The sequence below is a fragment of the Otolemur garnettii genome, unplaced genomic scaffold (assembly GCF_000181295.1).
Source record: "Otolemur garnettii isolate 467f Iridium unplaced genomic scaffold, OtoGar3 scaffold00044, whole genome shotgun sequence".
NCBI classification, from domain to species: domain Eukaryota; kingdom Metazoa; phylum Chordata; class Mammalia; order Primates; family Galagidae; genus Otolemur; species Otolemur garnettii.
In genome coordinates this window covers 1,404,990-1,420,423 of record NW_003852439.1, presented here as the reverse complement: position 1 = coordinate 1,420,423, position 15,434 = coordinate 1,404,990, and the positions used below count along the sequence as shown (strand labels likewise).

Here is a 15,434-nt window from a genome sequence, read left to right as displayed (position 1 = left end):
GCAACATAGTGAGACTCTGTCTCAAAAAAAAAAAGTATCTTCCTTCACCTCCCTGAATATGCACAAGGTTTTCTATAGCATGTGCAGTCCCACCACAACACTCTATTCCCAAATATCTTTTCTTTCTGAGAGCATCTCTCAGTATGTTACTTAGGTTGACAAATGCAATGAAACCATAACCTCAAGCTGAAATGAGAGACCATGATTCTGTGACGATATATTACAAAGGAACTAAAAGAAGCCTCTTCAAGAAAGTTGTATTTGCCCTGAGAACGGAAGAATGAATGGAGATTCACCAGGTGAAGCTGGGAAAGATAGATTCTGAGCAGATGAGGGACATGAGCACATTTATATGGTGCAACAACCCTCCACTCCACATGCAGTCCTATTTGAGGAATAAGCCAAACGGTTTGATTGGGGTTCAGATTGACGAGTAATTTCAGCAGAGGCTGCAACAAAAATCCTCTGGCCCAAGGTAAATATATCATCTTTCACCCATGGCAGACACTCTATACCTACTCTCCTGGGCTAGCCTATTTTACTATGTTCTGCTTTTTGTTACACAAGATTGGACAATTAATTTCTACAACTCATCCTAGAAAAAGTGTTACACACCTCATTGCTGAGTATCACTACAGTAACTTCTGAGGTCCTCCCCTTGAGGAGCTATATATCCATTTCAGTGCCTAGTCTACCTTTCAAAGCAATTTTGGAACTCTTTTTTTGGAATGGCCATCAGAGATGTTGTTATATGGTCACCAGATGGCTAATGGGAGTAAGTTTAAGGTGACCATAGTGATATTCAGCAATGAGGTATGTAGCACTTTTTCTAGGATGATTTTGTAAACTTAATTGTCAGACCTTCATATGACAACATCTCTGATGGCCATTCCAGAAAAAGAGATCCGAAATTACTTTGAAGGGTGAAGTAGGAGCTAGATTCAATGCATAGATTCCCAAGGGGAGTGGCTCAAACGTGACTGTAGTGATATTCAGCAATGAGGTATATAGCACTTTTCCTAGGATGAGTTCACAAACTTAATTATCTGACCTCCTAATGCATAATATTATCAGAGGTATTATGACTTAAGTATACCTTTCCTTCCTTAACCAGAAAGAAAGTAGACCAAGTTGCTCATAGCTCAGAGGAAAATTTGCTCAGAGACTTGAAAAGGAGAGAGGGCTCTCCCTCACTCCATAGTTGACTGCCTGTCTCTGAACTTCAACATTCTCATCTCTAAAATGGGGGTGGTGATAACACCTCCCACTGTGGGGCACTATTGCATGATGACAGGATAGATTAATAAAGACCTTCAAAGAGCACCTACCATAGAGCACTCAAATGTTACTTCCTACTGCTTAGCTTTGCCATATCTGACATTTATTAGTTACTGGTTTTATGTCTATAACCTAGTTCAGGGCAAGTCCTTACCTAATCTGTTGTGTCTCTTGGCCACCACCCTCCCCACATCACTCTTGCCTTTCTCTAAGACCTGGAGCTTATTATATTTGTGTTGAATTCAATTACTTCTTTGTGGAACCTATCTCCCACCTCTAGTACCAGGACTTACAAAGGCTGAGTGAGCCCTGGCTTTAATTCATACTCACACCCTCTCCCCCTGATCGGAGAGAATCAGGGGAGATGGCGGACTCAAGGAACATGAATCTGAAGGGTGAGAGTCTGAGCCAATACTGATTGTGAGAATCTGTGGGAATTAGGAAAGGAGGAAGCAAGGTAGAATGGCAGGAGGAGGGATAAGTTGGGTAGGGAAGGATCAGTAATCGGAAGCTGGAGAGGGATCCAGAGGGGAACTGTCCTGGAGATGTGTGTGGTGGGGTCAGGAAGGGATGTTCTAAGACGCAGGAAGCATGAGTAGGTGATGCAGTGGGGTCCACAGTCTTTGTCCAGAGGAGAGAGGAAAAATTGGTCAAAGGTAAGAGTATAAGCATCTGGGTCACTAATGCAGCACCCAAACAGGAAAAGATTGGGGGAAAAACAGGGCCCTTCTCCTCCATCTCCAGCTGCTTCGGTGAGTTCCAGGTCACCTGTTCCTTATGTCTGCTGATCGACTGAATCCTTTTGGAGTGCTATTCATCCTGAGCCCTGCCATGATGATGCCACAGCACTCAACCCCAAGGCAACAAAATAAGATTCAGTCTGAGGAAAAAAAAATAAAAAAGAGTTCCCATGACTGAGGATGTTTTCCCAGGTAATGACAAAATGGGCTTTGTCCTTCTGTGCATTTGATTCATATCTTTGACTGTTATGCTGACAGCTACTACTCTCTTTCAGAAAGTGGCTGCTCAAACACAATGTATTTTCCCCAGCAGTACATACTTTAAGTACCTTAGCTGGGAAGGCTGAAGATGCAAGTGTTGGAGAGTTCAGTGAGTTTTTGAGAGGTTTTATTTGCATGAAATGGATGCATTGGTGTGTGGGTTAATATGAATTACATTGCAAGTCTCCTTAAATACTTGTAAAAACTAGTTTTTATAAAATGATATTTTGCCTTACGTCATGATGATGGTATATGCCAAAAATTTTGTGATGTTTTTACATATTAACCTCTATGGCTGCCATTGTTTTAGGTGCAATACTATGAGATATAAAGGTGAATTCTTAGTGATGGTTATTTTTTATTGTGTTTCCAATCAGCGTCTTTTTCATGCTCTTAATCATATTGTAAATGATTGTTACAAGGATTCTCTACTGTAAAATCTCAAAAATCTGAAATTATGTGCCCTGTTTCAGAAGGAAAATGAATGTTGAACAAAAACTGCAAGTATTAGAAGCATAGATTAATGAAATAATCCCAGAATAATTATAATAGCAGCTATTTTATTTCTCTGTTATATCTTATACTATTTTTCTATATTATATCTTTGATTATAAATAGTGAAATTTTGATTATATTTCTTTTTTATTTCCCATTCTTTCATGCAGGTTGAATGTGATTAAGATGTTTTCCAAAGGATTTAATCCAGATCATTCATGAATGTTCAAAAGAAAACCTAGGCCCTCTTTTTGTTTCCCATCAAATTACTAATGTGAACGTAAGTTTATACTTGAAATTAAAACAAACTTATAAAATGACCTTTCAGTAAAACTCTCAGTGAACACAACAACTTTATAATTTCAGTGAGAAAACATCAATTTATAAATCTATTCTGTTATAAAAAGAAATATGAATGATAGAATGATAGAAATCTATTCTATTAAAAAAGAAATAGTACATGTTAAGTATTCAGGGGGCTCTTTTGTACACTGTTAGTAATATTGTGAACTCTCACAACTATCCTGAAAGGCAAGTGAATAACATGTCTTTGAAGAGTTTAAAATGTTCATATCCTTTTTTTCCATAGGTACTATATCTAATAATCTACCCTAACAAAATAACCAGATATGCATTCAAAACTCTTATATGATAATATCATTATTATTATTATTATTTTGAAAATATGGCAACAACCTATACACAGTATGTAGTGGGAAGGTGGATTATTAGGCAGTTCTTTAAAATTTTATATATATATATATTATATTTTTTGAGACAGAGTCTCACTATGTCCCCCCACCACAGATCAGGGAGGTGAGAAAGCCTTTCCAGAGTTTTCAGTTGGAGGAAGCTGCATGTTGAGTGGAAAGCTTAGAAGAGTGTGCAGAGTCAAACAGTATACAGCAACCATATTGGAATGCCAGTTGGAGTCGATTTGCCATAAGTTTGGTGACTGGCAAGGCTGCCATACTGAAAAGGTCTCAGAGGCCAGGGGCTGCCATTGTGGGAAGGTTGTGAGACAGTCTTAGCAGGGGCCTAAAGGACAGCCATCTTAATTCTGGCTGCCAGGATCAGAACATCACTCTTAGAACAGGCCGAGGGACTCCTACACCCCATGGGACCTAGAGTCAGAGGGCACTATGAGACCTGTCCTTAAAGGATTCTTGTGAGCTTTAAGATCCCAACCCAGGGTGGCACCTGGGGCTCAGTGGGTAGGGTGCCAGACCCATATATCAAGGGCGATGGGTTCAAACCCAGCCCCGGGCCAAACTGCAACAAAAAATAGCTGGGCGTTGGAAATGAGGGAACTTTTATGAATGTACTACCAAAATAAAATGTGGATGGATGTCCTCCCACCAAAGAAAAGAAAAAAATTGCCAAGCATTGTGGCAGGTGCCTGTAGTCCCAGCTACTCTGGAGGCTGAGGCAAGAGAATCACCTAAACCCAGGAGTTGGAGGCTGCTATGAGCTGTGATGCCATGGCACTCTGCCAAGGGAAATAAAGTAAAAAATAATAATAATAATCCTAACTCAGTAGGGTTTTAATGCTGAAGAAATAATCAGGCAATCACCGAAGGCAACCAACTTTGGAATAAGGACCATAGAGCTTGCTGGCTGTGCTATCCATCTCCTAAAATAACCACAGCATCACCTGGTGCCCTGGCAGCATATTGCAACATACTATCATCAAGAGCAAGGACTTCTGTTTGAAACAAAGCAGGCAGTGAGAAGTAAAAAGGAGGACAAGGAGGTGAACAAGAAGAAAGAACACATGAGGAGGAACAAACAGAAAAAGTCAGGCAATATGAAGAGCCAAAACAGAGAAAATCCCCAAAGGGACCATGAGGCATCTCCTGCAGAAGACTCTACCTATAAAGAATTAATAGACTTGACAAAAAGAGAATGTAAAATATGGATGATAAAGATAATAAAAGGAATAGACCAGAAAATGGAAAGACAAAACAAAAGTTGGAGGAGAGATATGTAGAATATAGAAAGGATGAGCCAGACCTTAAGGAAATGAAGGTGACGATCAGGGAAAACAAAGATGCAATAGAAAATATCAAAAATAGGTTAGACTATTGAGAATGAAGAACCTCAGAACTGGAGAATAAAGTTTTTGAGTTAATCCAGGTAGTTAAAGAGGCAGAAAAGAAGAGAGAGAAAGTAGAACAGGTGCTTAGAGAACTACAAGACTCCATGAAGAGTTCAAACATACAAATAATAGGGATTTCTAAAGGGGAAGAAGATTGTCCCAAAGGAATGGAAGCCCTACTGGAAACTATCATAAATGATAACTTCCAAAGTTTTAGTAAGGATCCCAACATACTCTTTTCAGATGGATATTGAACCCCAGGTTATCGCAACTAAAACAGAGCCTCTCCAAGACACATTGTAATGAATCTGTCCAAAGTCAAGATGAAAGAAAAAATTCTGTAAGCAGCCTTGAGTAAGTGCCAACTGACCTACAGAGGCAGAGCCATTAGGATGATAGCAAAATTTTCAGTTGAAACCTTCCAAACCAGAAGAGCATAGTCATCCACCTTCAATATTCTTAAACAAAACAATTTTAGGCCCAGAATTCTGTATCCTGCTATACTAAGCTTCAAAATTGATAGAGAAATCAAATCTTTTGCAGATATACAAGCACTGAGGAAATTTGCCACAAGAAGACCCACTCTACAGGAAATACATACACCTGTTCTCAATACTGACCACCACAATGGACCAGCAGCATAGTAAACACCCAGAAGCCAAAGGTCAAAACTTAGCTTCCACAATGCCACAAAGGATAAAACTACTACAACAGATTTTCACAAAATAAGATGAATAGAACTCCATCACACTTACCAATTATCTCAATAAATGTCAATGGACTGAAATCACCACTGAGGAGGCACAGGCTGGTTGATTGGCTAAAAAAGCACAAGCCATCAATGTGCTATCTCAGGAGACACACCAAGCCTTGAAGGACAAATCAAGACTTAGGGTTAAGGGATGGAAAACAGTATTTTAAGCAAAAGGAAATCAGAAGAAATGAGGGATTGCAATCTTTTCAGAAACAAGCAGATTTAAAGCACCTAAGTAAAGAAAGACAAAGATGGACACTTTATACTGGTTAAAGGAACAATAAAGCAAGAAGAAATTTTAATTTTAAATACTTATGCCCCCAACTTAAATGCTCCCAGACTTATGAAACAGATCTTCAGGGTTCTAAGCAATATAATATCCCATAACACCATGATAGCAGGTACTTTAAACCCCTCTGACAGAACTGGACAGATCCTCTAAACAGAAACTAAACAGAGATACAAAGGACTTAAATGTGACCCTAGAACAAATGGGATTAATAGACATATACAGAACACACCATCCCAAAGCTAAGGAATATACCTTTTTCTCATCAGTCCATGGTATGTACTCCAAAATCAACCACATCCTATGATACAAATCAGACCTCAGAAAAATTAAAAGAATATAAATTATACCTTGTATCTTCTCAGACCAAAGGCAATAAAGGTGGAACTCAACTCCAACAAAAATTTTCACCCCCACACAAAGACTTGGAAATGAAACAACCTTATGCTGAATGATAGTTGAGTTCAGGAAGAGATAAAGGAGGAAATTGTTAAATTTCTCAAGCATAAAAACAATGAAGACACAAGTTACCAAAACCTGTGGGATACAGCAAAAGCAATCTTAAGAGGGAAATTTATCACACTAGATGCTACACTCAAAAAAGCAGAAAGAGAGGACATCAACAACATCATGAATCATCTTATGGAACTGGAGAAAAAAAAAGAACAATCTAATTCCAAACCTAGCAGAAGAAAATAAATAGTCAAACTTAAATCAGAGATGAATGAAATTGAAAACAAAAGCATAATTCAGAAAATTAACAAAAAAAAGTTTGTTTTTCAAAAAAAATAGGGGAGGGGGAGGATGGGTGGAGGGAGGGTGATTGGTCTGACCACACCTATGGTTCATCTTACAAGGGTACATGTGAATCTTTCTAAATGTAGAATATAAATGTCTTAACACAATAACTAAGAAAATGATACGAAGGCTATGTTAACCAGTTTGATGAAAATATTTCAAATTGTATATAAAACCAGCACACTGTACCCCATGACTGCCTTAATGTACACAGCTATGATTTAATAAAAAAAAATTAAAAATAAAAATAAAACCTATAAACTTTTGACCAAATTAATCTGAAACATAAAAGCAAAATCTCTAATAACCTCAATCAGAAATGATACAGGGGAAATAACAGATGCCAGAGATACAAGATATCATCTCTGAGTACTACAAGAAACTCTATACCCAGAAATTTAACAATGTGGAGGAAATTGATCAATAACGGGAATCACACCATCTCCCTAGACTTAATCAAGAAGAAATAAATCTCTTGAACAGACCAATTTCAAGAACTAAAATTTAAGGCTCGACGCCTGTGGCTCAAGTGGCTAAGGCGCCAGCCACGTACATCTAAGGTGGCGGGTTCGAATCCAGCCTGGGCCCGCCAAACAACAATGACAGCTGCAACCAAAAAATAGTCGGGCGTTGTGGCCGGCGTCTGTGGTCCCAGCTACTTGGGAGGCTGAGGCAGGAGACTCACTTGAGCCCAGGAGTTGGAGGTTGCTGTGAGCTGAAATGCCACGGCACTCTACCCAGGGGGACAGCTTGAGGCTCCTGTCTCAAAAAAAAAAAGAACTAAAATTTAAGAAACAATAACTGGATAACCACGTGTAAAAAAATTTCTCACCAAAAAAAATGCCCTGGTCCAGATGGCTTCCCATCAGAATTCTACCAAACCTTCAAAGAAAAGCTTATACCCATACTGAAGTAATTATTCCAAAAAATTGAGAAGGAGAGAATGTTCCCCAACATGTTCTATAAAGCAAACATCACCCTGATACCAAAACCAGGAAAAGACCCAACTAAAAAGGAGAACTTGAGACCAATTTCACTAATGAATATGGATGCAAATTTTTTCAATAAAATCCTAGCCAATAAATCAAAAAATTCATTCATCATGATCAAGTAGGCTTCATTCCCAGGATGAAAGGCTAGCTTAACATACACAAGTCCATGAACATAATTTACCATATCAATGGAAGCATCTTAATAGATGCAGAAAAAGTATTCAATAAAATTCAGCATCCTTTTCTAAGTAGAACACGTAAGAATATAGGCATAGTTGGCACATTTCTGAATCGGATCAGAGCCATCTACAAGAAACATACAGCTAATATTATACTGAATCAAGAAAACTAAAAGCTTTTCCACTAAGAACTGGAGCCAGACAAGATTGTCCTCTATCACCACTACTATTCAACATAGTGCTGGAAGTTCTAGCCAATACAATCAGGCAGGGGAAGGAAATAAAGGGCATCCAAATGAGTGCAGAGGAAGTCAAACTCTTGCTTTTGCAAGAACATGATCTTATACTTAAAGGACCCCAAAGACTCAACCACAGGATTCCTGGAAGTGATCAAAAAATATACCATGTCTACCAGTTGCAGTGACTCATGTCTGTAATCCTAGCACTCTGGGAGGCCGAGGCCAGTAGATTGCCTGAGCTCACAAATTCAAGACCAGCCTGAGCCAGAGCAAAACCTCATCTCTAAAAGAATAGCTAGGCATTGTGGCAGGCACCTGTAGTCCCAGTTACTTGGGAGGCTGGGGCAAGAGAATCACTTAGGCCCCAGAGTTTGAGGTTGCTGTAAGTAAGTTGTGACACTATGGCACTCTACTAAGAGCAACAAAATAAGACTCTGTCTCAAAATATAAATACATAAGTGTGTGTGTGTGTGTGTGTGTGTGTGTGGCAATGTCTCAGGATATAAAATCAATGTCCACAAATCAGTAACCTTTGTATATGCTAATAACAACCAATATGAGAAACTAATCAAGGACACAATTCCCTTAACAGTAGCTTCGAAAAAAAAAAAAATGAAATACCTAAGAGTATACATAACAAAAGAGATGAAGGACCTCTACAAAGAAAATTATGAAACACCAAGAAAATAAATAGCAAAAGATATTAACAAATGGAAGAACATTCCATGCTCATGGCTGGAAAGAATCAACATTATCAAAATGTCTATACCACCCAAAGCAATCTACAGATTCAATGCAATCCTCATTAAAATACCATCATCATACTTTCAAGATTTAGAAAAAAGAATTCTTCATTTTCTATGGAACCAGAAGAAACTTCATATAGCCAAGGCAATTCTTAGCAATAAAACAAAGCCAGAGGTATCACTCTACTAGACTTGTGGCTATACTACAAGGCCAAAATAGACACATTGATATTTGAAACCAAATAAAAAACCATGAGATGAAACTAACATCTTACAGCCATCTGTAAGATGCAGTCCTTGATAAACCGAACAAGAACATACACTGGGGAAAAGAATCCCTATTCAATAAATGGTGCTGGGAGAACTGGATAACCACATATAAAAGACTGTAACTGCACCCCTACTTCTCACCACTTACAAAAATTGATTCAAGATGAACAAAAGATTTAAATCTAAGGCATGAAAAACAAAAAGCATCAAACAAAGTGTGGAGAAAACCCGTGACGGTATCAGCCTGGGGAAAGATTTTATGAAGAAGACTTCTATGGCAATTGCAACAACAAAAACAAACGGAACTTAATTAAACTGAAAAGTTTCTGTACAGCTAAGCAAACAACCAAAGCAAAAAGACAACCTTTGGAATGGGAAAATATATTTGCATATTATGAATCTTACAAAGGCTTGATAACTAGGAACTATATAGAACTCAATTTAAACTACCCTGAGATATCACCTAACCCCAGTGAGAATGGCCCACATCACAAAGTCTCAAAGCTGCAGATGCTGGCATGGATGTGGAAAGAAGGGAACACTTTTACACTCCTGGTGGGACTGCAAACTAATACAACCTTTTTGGAAGGAAGTATGGAGAACCCTCAAAGAACTCAAGCTAGACCTCCCATTTGATCCTGCAATTCCATTACTGGGTATCTACCCAGAAGGAAAAAAATCCTTTCATCGTAAGGACACTTGCACTAGACTATTTACTGCAGCTCAATTTGCAATCACCAAAATGTGGAAACAGCCTAAATGCCCACAAACCCAGGAATGGATTAACAAGCTGTGGTATATGGATACCATGGAATACTATTCAGTCATTTAAAAAAATGGAGACTTTACAGCCTTTGTATTAACCTGGATGGAAGTGGAATACATTATTCTTTGTATTCCACTTTGGGATTCCATTATTCTTTGTATTCCACAGTGGGGGTGGGGGAAGGGGAGAACAGAAAGAGAAAGAAGGAGGGAGCGGTGGGGAAAGGAAGAGCAGAGAGAGGGAAGGGGGGGTCTTGGTGTGTGCCACACCTTTTGGGGGCAAGGCATGATTGTAAGAGGGACTTTACCTAACAAATGCAATCAGTGTAACCTGGTTTCTTGTACCTTCAATGAATCCCCAGCAATAAAAAAAGGGGGGGGGGAATAATCCCATTAACAGTGGCATGAAAAATAAATACTTAGGAATGAATTTAACCAAAGAGATGTAAGACCTTTACACACTGATGGAAGAAATAGAGATAGCTTTAGCAGGACAGTGTGCACACACCTTTCTCAGTCACCTCCTCTCTAAGGTCAACCCAAAGGCAAACTGGTTAAGTGCATTACTGTTTCACCCAAACCTATAACTTTGAATTGTCTCAAGATAGCTGCCATGGAATTGGTAGAGAGGATCAGTGAAACCCTGAAGCCAGTAAATAAGACCATTGCTTCCAGGCCCAAAAGCTATGTTTGAACAAAATACTTGATTGTGGTTGCTTATACATGGAATTTAACAGATAAATGTAAACCAGAAGCCACATGCTTGAGGTGACTTTATGGGAAAAGAAACCATAAGTCTGGCCTTTTAAACCATAGATTAGTTTGACCCCTAATAGAACTCCTATGGCCCCAATTCTGTGGCAACAAAAGCCATGCTGTCCTCAAGAGGGGCACATTCTCGAGTGGCCATTTCAGATGTGGTCACAGAGGATGATAAACATGAAAGAACGCTCCAGAAGGCAAGACAGAGGTCACAGTGACAAGAAATAAGGAATGCCTCCCAGAGACAGAATCAAGGCAGGCCAGATGGGCTGCAAAACCAGACACTGCCAGGATGGGGTGATTTTCACACTTCTTGACCATCATTGATTTGATCAATCCATCATTGGATCTGATCACTGCTATGGACCCTGGTCAGCTGGGTGCTGTTCATTCTTCTCTTTCCAGTCTTGGAGTTTTTAACATAATTTTATGGTACTTGCTCCAAGTTTATGTAATAGAGGTTGTTTGGAGAGTAGAGATAACTTACATTTTAGTTTATTGTTTGTCAGATGACAGGAAGTTCCATCCTTCCTCAAAGGAGAATAATGACCAATAACCCCCATCTTGAATTTTGAGTTAGAAGTAGCAATTCTTTGGAACTTTGAGATTATGTTTCTGGAATATATAAAGTTTCTTGGAGACTTGTGGTTATGCTTCTTTGAGAATATTCTATGCATGAGGAAAAATGGTCTATGTTTGTTAATAGTTAGTTGATCAAACAAAAGGTGGACAGACTATGACAGAATCTATTAGTTGTCTCTTAGTACTCAAGCCCTTAACTCTCTCCTGGAAAAAGAATATCCAGTTCTTAGCTGAGCATATAAATGCCCAAAGTAAACATCACAGTACCCAGCCTCTGTTGAAGCTGGATATAGCCATACAGCCAAGTGTGGGCCAGTGGAATATGAGCAAAAGTAATGTGTAGAAATCTCTGGTCATTCACTTAGTCTAGGACCTAGAATTTGCTGCTCAGACCATCAAATATTCTAGCTTCAGGTTCCTAGGTCAAGAACCTGTCCTCCCCCTTCACACTCTCCCTTGCCACTGGTTGGAACTTTGACATGATAGTAAATCCTCTCTGAAATTCCCTAATGATGCTGGAATAGCTTTACAGATGGAACCTGGGATGTTGAGATGGTGGCTCACACCTGTAATCCTAGCACTCTGGTAGATCAAGGCAGGAGAATCTCTTGAGCTTAGGAGTTCGAGACAAACCTGAGCAAAAGTGAGACCCTGTCTCTACTGGAAATAGAAAAATTGGCCAGTCATTATTGTGGACGCCTATAGTCACAGCTACTGAGGAGGCTGAGGCAGGATTGCTTGAACTCAGGAGGTTGCTGTGAGCTAAACTGATGCCATGGCACTCTCCAGCCTGGAGCAACAGAGTAAGACTCTGTCTTTAAAACAAAACAAAACAAAACAAAAAACACAGGCAATCCCCCGACCCCCAAGGCCTTATGCTGGTTTATAAAATAAAAGCTGTCATTTTAATGGATTAAAGAGCAAGGGTGTGGGATTATCTCTCTGGCTAATGAGCAATTCCTTTCTCCCTTTCTGCAGTGGAAGATTTTGTAAGTAATGAAATTTTTAATTCTCTGTTGATCGTCATCTTTTCCTCCACACTTGGCACAATAATCTGTGACCTATTTCTCCTGACACAATATTAAAAAGTAAGACACACCTGTTGCTTCAACTTAGCTCACAGCCCAAAATCCCACCTCCTGTAAGCAAAAGGGACTGTCTTTTAGTATCAGGAGCCAATGAAATGGCCAGGATTTTGTTTGTTCTGTGGCCAAGATAATGCCTCCAACCCCACATTTGGCAACTAAATTGTAAGAAGTAATCAGCTCTCAAAAGAGACAGAAGGCTTCAGCTAGACCATCCTCCCAACATCTGAAGTCCCTCTGCAGAGGCTGTTCTTGGAACTGGTAAGTATTTGTGCTCTTGTGCTTCATCTCTTGTGGTCTATTGCTTATGTTTATAAGGAGGTTTGCTGGTCTTATGGATTTGTTCTCTGCGACCTCAAAGATTCTCTTTCTGAACTACTCACCTTCTCTCTCTCTCTTTTCCCCAATTTACCTAGGCAATTCACTGTTTGACCCAAATGTTGGGCAGGTTTCAACTCTCCTCTTTGGTCCGGTGTTTCAGAGTGAGATATGGACCCTGTTGCCAATCAAAGAGAAAATTTGCTGCTCAGACCATCAAATATTCTGGCTTCAGGTTCCCAGGCCAAGAAGTTCCCCAGCACTTTAATTTTGCAAAGGATGTGCTTGACCTATGGTGCCAACTGGAAAAGGTAAACCCTGTTGTTTTCTAACTTTGAAATATTGGCCAAGGTCAGCTATGTAAGTTGTTCAAAGATGACAAGATTCAAATCCTGTCTATGGCTGGCACTAGAAAATACAAATTTGGAGGAAAAGAATTATAGCAAAGTAACTGAGAACACAGGCTTGAAAGCCAGAGGTATTTGTGTTTAAATCCTGGCTCTAACACTAAGTAACCATGCAAGCTTCTAGAACCTTGGTGTTTAGGGGTCTTTTTTGTTTGTTTGGGATTCATTGAGGGTACAAACAATTAGGTTACACTAATTGCATTTGTTAGATAAAGTCCCTCTTATAATTTAATTCCCACCCCAAGAGTGTGTCATACACCATGACCTTGGTTTTCTTATCAGTAAAATGGAGATATTAATGGGGCCTGTTTCATAGTATTGTTGAGAAGATTAAATGAGCTAATCAATAAAAAACACTTAACACAGGACTTGAAGGCTCATAAATACTCAATAAAAGTTAAGTTTTATTATCACTGGTAAAAATTATCAGAGTAATATGTGTCTGATTTGTTTCTAATCACTAAGCATTTGGGGACATCTCCTAACATATACAAAATTTCAGAGATCAACCACAAAAAGAGCTTACAGTATAGTGGCTTTCTTTGTTACTATTGTTTATTTTTAACAAAAGATAGCTACATAGTGCAGAAGAGTAGGAGACAGGAAGTGACAAAGGAAATAAGTACACACCTGGATAATGGAAGTTGGAAAGATTTGGTGAAGGAAGAGATGTTTACTGCATCCTGAAGAACAAGTAGGATTTCAACAAAGGATATGGAGAAAAGCTGGGCACGGTGGCTCACACCTGTAATCCTAGAACTCTGGGAGATGGAGGTGGCTGAATTGCTTGAGCTCAGGAGTTGGAGGCCAGCCAAGAACAAGATCAAGATCCTGTATCTACCAAAAATAGAAAAATCAAGCCGGGCATGGTGGTGCATGCCTGTGGTGCCAGCTACTTGGGAGGCTGAGGCAAAAAGATTGCTCAAGCCCAAGAGTATGAGGTTGTTGTGAGCTATGATGACATTGCACTCTTCCCAGGGCAACAGAGTGAGACTCTGTCTCAAGAAAAAAAAAAAAAAAGACATGTTGTAAAACACTGTCTACTGGAACAACTGAATGAGTAGAAACATTCAGAGAATAAAAGAGAAAGAAAGTTTTGCTCAGTACAGGGCCATAGAGAGGAGTATTGAATCATGCAGGGGAGGGGGTGGAAGGCAAAGAACAACTTAAAATTTAAAAGGCCCTGATGTGTGGAGTTGCCTTACTCATTTCATTTTCTAGCTGGAAGACCTGGGAACAAGCCATTTTAACTCTCCAAGGCTCATTTCTCTCATCTGTCAAATAGGGCTAGTGGTCCTAGTAGAAGAATCCAGTGCATGGGAGTGGGGAGCAGGGCAATCGAGGTGGAACAGAAGCACTGTTCTCTTCTCTCAGCCTTCTGTGACCCTCCTTTCCTCCATCACCTGCTTTGGGAAGGATGAGAAAAGTGGATAAAATGGTAATTCATTGTCTTAATCCACAAGATTTTTATTGTCTTTCATGGCACATTCAGGGTTTCACTATAAGGAAAACTTCTGTTTAGGAGACTTAGCGTTTACTCATTTAAGCCAAAGAACAGAAATTCAGCAGAACAAGAATTGCAAAGGTTCCTTGGAAAGATTTGAGGCGTGCATCTCAAAGGACTATTGGGTGGGTTTCCCCTTGCTCAGCTGTGCTCCTGCATGAAGTGGGCTCCCCACCCTTCCTGCATGGCATTTTCCTAGGAAGCCCTCCCAGCCCACCAGGCTTGAGCAGCTTTCTCTCTCCTGTGGTTTTCTTTCTTTATATGTGAGCCCTATATCCCAATAAGATTCTAGAGCTAGAGTTGTGTTTTTTATCTCTTTGTGTCTGCATGGCACCTGTCACCATGCTGAGACTTGTTCCTTTGCTCAACAGTTGGCCAGGAACTCGGATTATAGACAGGGTACAAGCTGGGCCTTGACCAGCAGAAACTCCCAGGCAGGAAGAGGAGATGGGTGGGCAGCGAGTGTGGCGAGAGGAATACAGAGGAATGCAGAGGCCTCCAGCTCTGAACGAAGACTTGGACTCCAAAGGCCACACAACTAAATACGGGTTGCTGAAATTGCCTGGGGCATCTGTCTTAAATGCTCAAAACATCAGAGTCAGCAGGAGCTTTACAAATCATCTAATCCAACCACTTATTTAAAAACATTTTAATGATAGAATTGTCAGAATTCTACATTTTAATTATAGAATTATTTTATTATAAACATAAGAATGTACTAGTATGTAATATCGCTCAAAGACAATCATTGTAAATTTTTATATAGATTTCCAGATCACGTAGCTTTGTAAAAACTGAGTCATTCTGTGTATAATAATTTGTAACTTGGAATCATGCTTCTTCATTACTTGTTTTTTGTCTCCTGGAAACAA

The 15,434-nt window shown here is 39.5% G+C and overlaps 1 protein-coding gene across 1 annotated transcript in view; it reads left to right on the top strand.

Moving 5' to 3' along the window:
- Positions 1–12,768: 12,768 nt before the first annotated feature.
- The window catches only part of ACSM6 (acyl-CoA synthetase medium chain family member 6), a 44,923-nt gene continuing 42,257 nt past the window's right edge, over positions 12,769–15,434 (top strand). Inside the window, exon 1 of the mRNA XM_003790700.2 lies at positions 12,769–12,962. Coding sequence (XP_003790748.1) covers positions 12,771–12,962 — 192 coding nt within the window. The 5' untranslated portion in view covers positions 12,769–12,770. The remainder of the gene's footprint in view (positions 12,963–15,434) is intronic.